Below are 12938 nucleotides of genomic sequence, written 5' to 3'. Positions count from 1 at the left end.
CATAACTTTGAGTTTAAAGAAGCCCATGGGAATGCTCTGGTTAAAGGGGAGAGGCTGAATATCCTAGAGCATGGAGTTTAGTGTCTGAGAAAGTGGAACGATCTGGAATCCAGAAAACAGAGTGGAAGAATTAGTCACAGTTAGGAGGAGAATTAGATAAAAGACTTAAGTATTCTACCTATCCAGTAGTCTAACCTCTTCCTTTGAAAAAAATGCTTTCTGATTGAAATTAGAGTCTCTGTTGAAAACAGTTTCCTACAGCTGTTAAAGTGTGGTGTGTGGACCACTGGGGGTTCCTGAGACCCCTTCAAGGATCCACGGGGTTGGGACTATTTTGTAATAATGTTAAGATGTTATTGGCCTCTCACTCCCTCTTGCGAGAGCACCAGAATCACAACTAACTGCTGAACAATCATCGACAGGAAGACACTGGAACTCACCAAAAAAGATACCCCACATCCAAAGACAAAGGAGAAGCCACAGTGAGATGGTAGGAGGGGTGCAATCACAATAAAATCAAATCCCATAACTGCTGGGTGGTTGACTCAGAAACTGGAGAACACTTATACCACAGAAATCCACCCACTGGAGTGAAGGTTCTGAGCCCCACGTCAGGCTTCCCAACCTGGGGATCCGGCAATGGGAGGAGGAATTCCTGGAGAATCAGACTTTGAAGGCTAGTGGGATTTGATTGCAGGACTTTGACAGGACTGGGGGAAACAGAGACTCCACTCTTGGAGGGCACACACAAAGTAGTGTGCGCATCGGGACCCAGGGGAAGGAGCAGTGACCCCATAGGAGACTGAACCAGACCTACCTGCTAGTGTTGGAGGGTCTCCTGCAGAGGCGGGGGGTGGCTGTGGCTCACCGTGGGACACTGGCAGCAGAAGTTCTGGGAATTACTCCTTGGCATGAGCCCTCCCAGAGTCCACCATTAGCCCCATCAAAGAGCCAGGTAGGCTCCACTGCTGGGTCGCCTCAGGCCAAACAACCAACAGGGAGGGAACTCAGTCCCACCCATCAGCAGACGAGTGGATTAAAGTTTTACTGAGCTCTTCCCACCAGAGCAACACCCACCTCTACCCACCACCAGTCCCTCTCATCAGGAAGCTTTCACAAGCCTCTTAGATAGCCTCATCCACCAGAGGGCAGACAACAGAAGCAAGAAAAACTACAATCCTGCAGCCTGTGGACCAAAAACCACAGTTACAGAAAGACAGAGAAGATGAAAAGGCAGAGGGCTATGTACCAGATGAAGGAACAAGAAAAAACCCCAGAAAAACAACTAAATGAAGTGGAGATAGGCAACCTTCCAGAAAAAGAATTCAGAATAATGATAGTGAAGATGATCCAGGACCTCGGAATAAGAATGGAGGCAAAGATTGAGAAGATGCAAGAAATGATTAACAAAGACCTAGAAGAATTAAAGAACAAACAAACAGAGATGACCAATACAATAACTGAAATGAAAACTACACTAGAAGGAATCAATAGCAGAATAACTGAGGCAGAAGAACGGATAAGTGACCTGGAAGACAGAATGGTGGAATTCACTGCTGCGGAACAGACTAAAGAAAAACGAATAAAAAGAAATGAAGACAGCCTAAGAGACCTCTGGGACAACATTAAACGCAACAACATTCGCATTATAGGGGTCCCAGAAGGAGAAGAGAGAGAGAAAGGACCAGAGAAAATATTTGAAGAGATTATAATCGAAAACTTCCCTAACATGGGAAAGGAAATAGCCACCCAAGTCCAGGAAGCGCAGAGAGTCCCATACAGAATAAACCCAAGGAGAAACACGCCGAGACACATAGTAATCAAAGTGGCAAAAATTAAAGACAAAGAAAAATTATTGAAAGCAGCAAGGGAAAAACGACAAATAACATACAAGGGAACCCCCATAAGGTTAACAGCTGATTTCTCAGCAGAAACTCTGCAAGCCAGAAGGGAGTGGCATGAAATACTTAAAGTGATGAAAGGGAAGAACCTACAACCAAGATTACTCTACCCAGCAAGGATCTCATTTAGATTTGATGGAGAAATCAAAAGCTTTACAGACAAGCAAAAGCTAAGAGAATTCAGCACCACCAAACCAGCTCTACAACAAATGCTAAAGGAACTTCTCTAAGTGGGAAACACAAGAGAAGAAAAGGACCTACAAAAACAAACCAGTAACAATTAAGAAAATGGTAATAGGAACATACATATTGATAATTACCTTAAACGTGAATGGATTAAATGCTCCAACCAAAAGACACAGACTGGCTGAATGGATACAAAAACAAGACCCATATATATGCTGTCTACAAGAGACCCACTTCAGACCTAGGGACACATACAGACTGAAAGTGAGGGGATGGAAAAAGATATTCCATGCAAATGGAAATCAAAAGAAAGCTGGAGTAGCTATACTCATATCAGATAAAATAGACTTTAAAATAAAGAATGTTCCAAGAGACAAGGAAGGACACTACATAATGATCAAGGGATCAATCCAAGAAGAAGATATAACAATTATAAATATATATGCACCCAACATAGGAGCACCTCAATACATAAGGCAACTGCTAACAGCTAAAAAAGAGGAAATCGACAGTAACATAATAATAGTGGGGGACTTTAACACCTCACTTACACCAATGGACAGATCATCCAAACAGAAAATTAATAAGGAAACACAAGCTTTAAAGGACACAATAGACCAGATAGATTTAATTGATATTTATAGGACATTCCATCCTATAATGTCCTATATTACACCTTTTTCTCAAGTGCGCATGGAACATTCTCCAGGAAAGATCACATCTTGGGTCACAAATCAAGCCTCAGTAAATTTAAGAAAATTGAAATCATATCAAGCGTCTTCTCTGACCGCAGTGCTATGAGATTAGAAATCAATTACAGGGAAAAAAACATAAAAAAGCACAAACACATGGAGGTTAAACAATATGTTACTAAATAACCAAGAGATCACTGAAGAAATCAAAGAGGAAATCAAAAAATGCCTAGAGACAAATTACAACGAAAACACAAGGATCCAAAACCCATGGGATGTGGCAAAAGTAGTTCTAAGAGGGAAGTTTATAGCTATACAAGCCTACCTCAAGAAACAAGAAAAATCTCAAATAAACAATCTAACCTTACACCTAAAGGCACTAGAGAAAGAAGAACAAACAAAACCCAAAGTTAGTAGAAGGAAAGAAATCATAAAGATCAGAGCAGAAATAAATGAAATAGAAACAAAGGAAACAGTAGCAAAGATCAATAAAACTAAAAGCTGGTTCTTTGAGAAGATAAACAAAATTGATAAACCTTTAGCCAGACTCATCAAGAAAAAGAGGGAGAGGACTCAAATCAATAAAATTAGAAGTGAAAAAGGAGAAGTTACAATGCACACCGCAGAAATACAAAGCATCCTAAGAGACTACTACAAGCAACTCTATGCCAATAAAATGGACAACCTGGAAGAAATGGACAAATTCTTAGAAAGGTATAACCTTCCAAGACTGAACCAGGAAGAAATAGAAAATATAAACAGACCAATCACAAGTAATGAAATTGAAACTGTGATAAAAAAAACTTACAACAAACAAAAATCCAGGACCAGGTGGCTTCACAGATGAATTCTATCAAACATTTAGAGAAGAGCTAACACCCATCCTTCTCAAACTCTTCCAAAAACTTGCAGAGGAAGGAACTCTCCGCAATTCATTCTATGAGGCCACCATCACCCTGATACCAAAACCAGACAAAGATACTACAAAAAAAGAAAATTACAGACCAATATCACTGATGAATATAGATGCAGAAATCCTCAACAGACTACTAGGAAACAGAATCCAACAACACATTAAAAGGATCGTTCACCATGATCAAGTGGGATTTATCCCAGGGATGCAGGATTCTTCAATATACGCAAATCAATCAACGTGATATACCATATTAACAAATTGAAGAATAAAAACCATATGGTCATCTCAATAGATGCAGAAAAAGCTTTTGACAAAATTCAACACCCATTTATGATAAAAACTCTCCAGAAAGTGGGCATAGAGGGAACCTACCTCAACATAATAAAAGCCATATGCAACAAACCCACAGCAAACATCATTCTCAATGGTGAAAAACTGAAAGCATTTCCTCTAAGATCAGGAACGAGACAAGGATGTCCACTCTCACCACTATTATTCAACATAGTTTTGGAAGTCCTAGCCACGGCAATCAGAGGAGAAAAAGAAATAAAAGGAATACAAATTGGAAAAGAAGAAGTAAAACTGTCACTGTTTGCAGATGAAATGATACTATACATAGAGAATCCTAAAGATGCCACCAGAAAACTACTAGAGCTAATCAATGAATTTGGTAAAGTTGCAGGATACAAAATTAATGCACAGAAATCTCTTGCATTCCTATACACTAATGATGAAAAATCTGAAAGAGAAATTATGGAAACAATCCCATTCACCATTGCAACAAAAAGAATAAAATACCTAGGAATAAACCTACTTAAGGAGGTAAAAGACCTGTACTCAGAAAACTATAAGACACTGATGAAAGAAATCAAAGATGACACAAACAGATGGAAAGATATACCATGTTCTTGGATTGGAAGAATCAATATTGTGAAAATGACTATACTTCCCAAAGCAATCTACAGATTCAATGCAATCCCTATCAAATTACCAGTGGCATTTTTTACAGAACTAGAACAAAAAATCTTAAAATTTGTATGGAGACACAAAAGACCCCGAATAGCCAAAGCAATCTTGAGGGAAAAAAGTGGAGCTGGAGGAATCAGACTCCCTGACTTCAGACTATACTACAGAGCTACAGTAATCAAGACAATATGGTACTGGCACAAAAACAGAAATATAAGATCGATGGAACAGGATAGAAAGCCCAGAGATAAACCCATGCACCTGTGGTCAACTAATCTATGACAGAGGAGGCAAGGATATACAATGGAGAAAGACAGTCTCTTCAGTAAGTGGTGCTGGGAAAACTGGACAGCTACATGTAAAGGAATGAAATTAGAATACTCCCTAACACCATACACAAAAATAAACTCCAAATGGAGTCGAGACCTAAATGTAAGACCGGACACTATAAAACCCTTAGAGGAAAACATAGGAAGAACACTCTTTGACATAAATCACAGCAAGATCTTTTTTGATCCACCTCCTAGAGTAATGGAAATAAAAACAGAAATAAACAAATGGGACCTAATGAAACTTAAAAGCTTTTGCACAGCAAAGGAAACCATAAACAAGACAAAAAGACAGCCCTCCGAATGGGAGAAAATATTTGCAAATGAATCATCGGACAAAGGATTAATCTCCAAAATATATAAACAGCTCATGCAGCTCAATATTAAAAAAACAAACAACCCAATCAAAAAATAGGCAGAAGACCTAAACAGACATTTCTCCAAAGAAGACATGCAATGGCCAAGAAGCACATGAAAAGCTGCTCAACATCACTAATTATTAGAGAAATGCAAATCAAAACTACAATGAGGTATCACCTCACACCAGTTAGAATGGGCATCATCAGAAAATCTACAAACAACAAATGCTGGAGAGGGTGTGGAGAAAAGGGAACCCTCTTGAACCATTGGTGGGAATGTAAATTGATATAGCCACTATGGAGAACAGTATGGAGGTTCCTTAAAAAACTAAAAATAGAATTACCATATGACCCAGCAATCCCACTACTGGGCATATACCCTGAGAAAACCATAATTCAAAAAGACACATGCACCCCAATGTTCATTGCAGCACTATTTACAACAGCCAGGTCATGGAAGCAACCTAAATGCCCATCGACAGATGAATGGATAAAGAAGATGTGGTACATATGTACAATGGAATATTACTCAGCCATAAAAAGGAACGAAATTGGGTCATTTGTAGAGACGTGGATGGATCTAGAGACTGTCATACAGAGTGTTATTACTTTTAAATGAATAAAGATATATTTTAAAAATTTCTCATCTAAATTTTGAATATAGTAAATGCCGATAGATACAACCACATAAACAAAAGTTCTTTGGAATACTCCACGATTTTAGAGTGTGAAGAGGACTCAAGACCAAATAAATTTCAGGACTTGCTGGTCTAGAGCTATTTGCTCTAGAAGCTCCTCCTGAAGTGAATAGGTAAACCCGGAATGAATAGGTGTAGAGGACCCCTCGTCCACAGGGTCTCTGTTTCCACAGAAGCACAGCCTGGGCCTGAATAGGAGCACAAGAATAAAGCAGTAAGAGGGCAAGAGAACTGTAGGTGCTGAAATAACAAACGTGGATGAAAGGAAAAAATCACGGGGCCAGTGATGTTAATAAAAACAATTTTCTCTAGAAGGGTGAAGAGTTGTGGCTTTTCAGCCTATTCGGGTGCCTTAGCGGTTCCATAAGTCTGGCTAAACACAGGTAAACCTCAAGCCCTGTTGTGTTGTCTTTAGTCAGAGGTGACTTTGAAGTGACTTGTGTGAGAGGCAACTCTGAAAGAGAGGTTTAGCAAGGAGGAAATGCACAAATAAAGAACTTTCTCCTTCTCATTGCTTTCCCAGATCCTCTGTCAATGGGTCCTCAGAAAGCCCTGGAAACCATTGGTGCGAATTTACAGAAGCAGTATGAGAACTGGCAGCCAAGGGTAAGCTCTTTATTTGCTTTCCTTTTTCTTTCTTACAGGGAAATTTATTTTCTTGGTTTTAAACAATCTTTGAATCCAGATCCTCACCTCGTATAATCCAGTGATTGGACACTCCCCGTGGCAGGCTTGCATCCCCTTTCTGTCTGTTGATGTGCTCCACGGATTCATAATGAAGCACGTGCCCTAGTGTGAGCCATTAATTGGATGGTCTGTTATTTATTTTGCCTATGCTTTCCCCTGAAATATTTAGAAAAGAAAAAGTATTTTTCATGTTACTCTTAAATCACTGTTTTTATTTTACACAGGAAATGTATTTTCAGTCATTTTCTGCAACCTCAACTAGTTAGAGCTATTTCTCCCATCTTCAGTTTTCAAATAGTTGAGGAAAAAAGCAGTCAACATTCAAAAGATGACACCTGTTATATGCTTTGCCTTTGATTCAAAAGGTAAGGTTCTTTTTAGGGAGTCTGTTACCAGTTACTGTGTCTTTTGTTGCCTATATCTTACCATTTTTAAAAAAGAAAAGTGGTATAGAATATAACAACTCTGTCAGATTGCCTTTAAGATCTCAAGTTATTTGTAAACCACCCAAAGACCTATTTTCTTTAGTCTTTCTCATTAACTAGTTTGAGGATTTAATAATTCTAATAGAAAGTTAGAAATCTGGGGTGTTTATGTAGGTGCCTTTCCGTAAAGCTTTGTGTGATACTGGTTCTGGAATTATCTACAGGACGTGACAAGGAGGGGGTGGTGAGCAGGTGGCCTTGCCGGCATGCCTCCCATGGGTCTTTGCTTTTCCTTTTCGGGCGTAAGCCTAATGGGAATGTCTTGGAGAACCAGCAAACACTTGCTTGCCTGGGATTTTCGTTCGTGGATTATTAATCCACGTGATCTGGATTTAGGAATTCTTCATGGATTATTTACATTCCAAGAGAAGAGAATGGCCAGGAATAAATTTGTTCCTGCCTGTGATGGTGCCCTTGGTAATTTTTACTGTTGCTCATGGTGCCAGGTGACTAATGTCACAAAACATCTCTGTGCCACTGGTGTGTCCTTGTGCTTTGCATTTCTAACTTTTCAAGTCAGTAGTAATGGAATCTTGTCCTTCCTTCCCCCCTCCCCTCCCCTCCCCTCCCCTCCCCTTCCTTCCTCCCTCCCTCCCTCCCTTCCTTCTGCGTGGCATGTGGGATCTTAGTTCTCTGACCCGAGATTGAACCTGCGCCCCCTACAGTGGAAGCGTGGAATCTTAACCACTGGACCACCAGGGAAGTCCTTGGACTCTTCTTCTCTAGAAGGCAGTTTCTTAGTGGAGATTTTCACCTATGTCTAAAGGCTTTGCTTTTTCCTCCCTCAAATTTGTTACCTCTTGGTGGTTTATATAAAAATTCAGTAGCATTTTTCTTGAGAGTACAGTGTGTTTGGATGAGGGCCAGAAAGATATTTAGATGGTGTGTTCCTTTGAAAATAGTCGAGATGCCTGGTGTTATCAGTAGAAAATAGTTTCTTTGAGGACTTTGAAGGTACTCCAGGCTAGACAGGCACTTAAGGGTGAGTGAGAGGCGTAGACAGACCTTATAGTCCATGTGGGACAATGTGCACAGGTAATATCGGAAGACGTGATGTCACTGGCAGATGGAAGGTTGAGAACCAGCACTACTGAAATTTAAAAGAATGCCTTTCTGACTTAGCTACTTCTGACCATCCTCTGGGTTTGACTTCATGCTTTTGCTCTTTGCTAGACACATTTGTTTAAAAAAGAACCTGACCAGATCTACTGATTGTATTCTTTATAGGAAGGGTCTCTGCTGTTTTAATTACTTTCTTCCTTTTAAAGAATTATTATATAGAAGATATAGTCTTTTAGAATGCATGTTTAGTATATGAAGACATTATATGTTTATTCCATTTGGTGTGATGTGTAATTTTTGTGTGTGTGTGTGCTAAGAGTTGATTTACTGCTAGCTTTATTATTAGTTTAGCTTGGTAGGTATCAGTAAGTTCATGCTAGCTGACAATAAATGGAATCTTCTACAGTAGGATTATTATTATTTTTAATCTAAATTTCTGTCTATGAGCAGATCTCTTCCATGCTATCTGGAAGAGGCATTAGCATGTAAGGCAGGTAACATTATATATAGAGAAATGATTGCAGATCCAAAAATGACAGTGTAGAATCACATATAGGACTGAGAAATTACCTTGCCAGGATAGTGGGAGGGCTAACCTTGGGTGGCCAGTAGCAGTACAAAGGGGTATAGTCCTCTGGGTAGATGGTTGTTAGTCTGAGAAAATTTGATAAAGTTAGTGGGATTTCAAGAACAGCTCTATAATGTAATTTTTTGAAGGAGAGATAGTTCAAAGGGCTAATGAGGGAGAATGTTTACAGATTATTGGATGCCTAGGAAAAGGTGCCAGCGTACCAGTGTGGGGTGGGATTCCATCTGGGTTGGTTTATAAAGTAGAATTAGAATAAAGTATCAGCTATAGCCTAGAAAGAAGCAGTTCCTGCAGACAGGGTGGGATCTTTTTCCTGCATTCAGGAAGCAGACACAACAATGAATACTTAATATTTTCTTTTTTGAATGCCAAGACCATTACATTCATTTTTAAGTACTATAAGAATGTTTAAAATGTTGCTGCTACAGACTCTCAGTGGGACTTGTGTATTTCAGAGACAAGCCTAAGGTAACAGTGCAGCGGGATACCTGACTGGCTCGCTGGTATCAGTCGTGGGGCTGTGCAATATTCACTGGGCAATAATGGCACGTGTCCTGGTGCAAGTGCACACTTCTCTGTTCTGCACACCTTCACGTGGGTTACGGGAGAGGGAGGGAGGCCTGGCATCCGATGGTGTGGTTTTCAGAGTGTGGCAGCCTCATGCTGCCTCATAGAGTTTGCACAAAATGTGAGGCAGTCACCAAGCTCAGATGTTTGTGCGTGGGCACCTGGTTCCTAACTATAAATCAGGGTCCTTTGAAACATTGCAGAGCAGAACACACACCACTTTATTGCACTCTACAGGGCTCTCGAGTTTTCTGCAGTAATAGAGAGAGGTTGGCTGCGTCTGCAATAAAACAATGGGAACGTTATTAAATTTCTAGACCTTTGATGTAGATACCCATAGATCTGGTTTTCTCTCCCTGTGTCCTGTACGGCAAGACTCAAAAAGGTTGGGCCACTGGAAATAAGGTCATTTTCATTAGTGTTTGCAGAAATCTTTGCATGCCTCCATGTTGCCGTGGATGGGAGCAGGCTGGGGAATTCTGTGACTTCCATCTCGTCCAGGGAGCGCAGAAAATCAACCACTGAAAACCATTATAAGCATTATAAGAGTGGTACCTTGATGAGCTGATTTCCTTCCTGGTGTTACAGTCCTTCTGGTTTTTCCTCTTTACTTTTCTAGCTTTAACTATTCAAGATTAAACATTTTGATAAAGGTGATTTGGGGTCAAGAAGGAATTTAGAGAAACCATGACGATGATGTTTTTTTCTGAAGCTGCTGGACTATCTGGCCCAGGTTTCCTTGACAGGCCGATTGAGCCCTTTTCTAAATAATTTATCAGTTTGCCATGGGCGAAATATTTCTCCTGATTAAATTTAAGACTTTGCCTTATTACCTTGTAGGTACATAAATTTGTGTTTCTGCGGGAGATTGAAGGAAAAATGCCAACTGTTGTTTCAGCTGAAAATCCTGCAGTTAAATAAACCTCACTCGGTTCAACATAAGTCTCAACTGAAAGTTTTATTGGGAGATGGGAGCAGGAGATTATAAAGCTGAGCGTCTACAGTGAAGAATTTATCTTTTTAAGACTTACTAACAAATTGGGGGGTTCTGGCAGTTTAGTACAAGGTGTGATTTAGGGGCTGGGGCTGGTGGAAGATGGCAAACAAATGGTCTTGTCTCTCCGTTGTTCTTTCCCCAAAGAGTTTCCAAGCCACCAGCGAAGCCACAGCACCTTTCCTTGGGCTGAAATGCGGTTCTCCTGGGTGGCTTGAAAACAAATGTAATGGGAATATCGATAACTTCCTAAGGTAGGTGAAGACATTTGGCAAGACTTCCACTGCCGGCAGGTGTCTGAAGTGACCCTGACTGAGCCCATTTTGTCCGGTGTGCGTGTCCACGAAAGGGGACGGAAAGTGCCCTTTGGCACCTTGCTGTGATGCGCCCTCCTCCAGCCAGGCCTCGGGCGGCCCATGCAGTGGCTGTGGGGGAAGCCAAGGTTCTGGACAGCCTCAGTTAATCCTCACGGGACCAATCTTAGTTACCACATGCAGGACATTTGGTGCATTGCACGTAGCAGGTTCTCAATTTCAGCCTTCCCTTCAGTTCGTCGTGCTTCTCAAGTCTGTCAAGCGGTCAAGGGATGAAAGTTGGTTTTACTGTTAGACGGATGCATTTTCACAGAGTTTCCTGCCAGGTGGAATATGTGTAGGGACACGTGTCTTCCTGGAACAAAGCAAGCCTCCACCACCCAGTCCATCATCAGAGCAGAAATAATTGTTGCGTTTTAATTTAAGTGACAATCACCCTTTCCTTCGTATTGATCACAGAGTCGTCTGCATCCTCTCAGAGCATGCGCGAGTGAACTGCAGTGACGATTCTACCTCGTGGCGGGAGGAGAGAGTTTGAGGAGGAAGCCGGTTGCCAGGGCCAGTGGACAGCTTCGTTCGTGTTTTGGGCATTTGCCAGCTCGTCCTTTGGGTTTAGGCACAGCTGCTGTTTGCAGACCCTAACACTTCTTCTGTGCAGCAGTGTCTCCTGGTGGGGTTGTGGTTAGGATGCTGGAGTCAGGCTCCTTGCCTCCTCCCAAAAATGGGCCTGACAGCTCAACCTGCCCACCCCGAGGAGAAGGAATCCCATGGCCGCTAGACAAGCTGCCAGGCATTTGGGATTGACTGTAGAACTGGTGGGTGTTAGGGAATGGGCTCTCAGTCCAGTTTGCTTGGTCGGGCTTTGGAGCCCACTGCACTGCTGAGTGACTTGCCACCGCTGGCCTCCTTCCTGTGGTGGTCACGGTGCTTGTGACCCACAGGCTGTGGCGCCTGCCCCTTTGGGGGGTGAGAGTAGGGACAGAGCAGCAGGTATTGTTAATACAGACAACTCTCCTTACCCGCCCCCTTCAGTGCTTTGGAATGCGTTCTCTACGGGGTTGCAGCAAAGAACCTTATGCAAGTGGGTTCTCCCTTTTCTTGGGATTTTCAGAGTCAAATGTAGAAACTCGAGGAAGAAACCAAGTTTGCCCTAGGACTGTGTTTCCCACCTGGGAGGTGCTCCAAAGAGATCTGTAGAATAGACCAAGGTGGATTGTTTCTTGTAGTGACTCTGCTTGGGGCAGTCATGTTATGACCCAAGTCCCAAATTGACATTGCAGTTCAGCCAGTGAAAATGGCCCTGTAAGGGAGATCGAGAGCCCTCCTAATGCCATTGTCACACTGTCATTCGCATTCTGCTGTCCCCTAGGCCAGCCAACTCTCCCTCTTCTTGCCTTCACCAGCCCTTTCCTTTCCTTGGGTCCTAAGGTTGGGCTTGTTTGTGTTTTTGTGACAAACTGCAAATAAGGACTCATAGCCAAAGGCAGAATTGTGAATGGATGGCTCACAGTTTACATAATTCAGTATCTGCTGTGAAACACTTTGCATCCTGTACTCATTAAATTTGCATGACAGTGTAGACAAAGTCTTCTGGTCTTCTTGGGGTTAACTGTTATGTTTTCACAGTTTCACTTAATTGCTTTCTGCCCGGAATGTTAAGATTTGTACCTGTGACAAACATTTTTTTTATATTTTGCTCTGGCCTTGACAGTGTTCCCAGACTTCATCTTTACCCCTCTTTTCAATCACTGCTCACCTGACAGCTTTTCCATGTACCGGGTTCAGTGAGAATTCTGATTTATGCTCATCAGCTGAAAGTCTCCTCTTTAGCCCTGCCCACATACCTCCCGTCTTGCCCTGTCCCCAGAGGCCAAGGTATTGGAAACAGCCTCTGGATGTGGAGTTTAGATTCTGAAGCATCTTAGCCAAACTCCCCTACTAAATCCATCTCTCACTGCTTTTCCTAAGAGAGCATAAAGGCCTGGCCATCCCTCCGCCAACACTCAGAGCAGCTCAGAGGTCTGACCTGGGCATTCTTTTAAAAACAGAATAAACACATGAAAATAGAAGAAGGAAATAATTTTGCAGCCCATCTGGAGGATGAATAGCCTATTGGGACTGGCAGAACTCTGGCTCTTTCTGGGGAGGGGTGAGTTCACGGCCTGGTAACCAGGCAGAGAACCTGGGCTGGTT

The 12938-nt window shown here is 41.9% G+C and overlaps 1 protein-coding gene across 5 annotated transcripts in view; it reads left to right on the top strand.

The window, feature by feature from the left end:
* The window catches only part of RPTOR (regulatory associated protein of MTOR complex 1), a 347491-nt gene that overhangs the window by 92162 nt on the left and 242391 nt on the right, over positions 1-12938 (top strand). For all 5 annotated transcript variants that reach the window (XM_057536142.1, XM_007185837.3, XM_007185836.3 and 2 more), the window contains exon 3: positions 6571-6653. In XM_057536142.1, coding sequence (XP_057392125.1) covers positions 6571-6653 — 83 coding nt within the window. The remainder of the gene's footprint in view (positions 1-6570; positions 6654-12938) is intronic.

Source organism: Balaenoptera acutorostrata, chromosome 20 (genome assembly GCF_949987535.1).
Source record: "Balaenoptera acutorostrata chromosome 20, mBalAcu1.1, whole genome shotgun sequence".
Taxonomy (NCBI): Eukaryota; Metazoa; Chordata; class Mammalia; order Artiodactyla; family Balaenopteridae; genus Balaenoptera; species Balaenoptera acutorostrata.
This window is presented reverse-complemented; position numbering and strand designations above follow the sequence as displayed.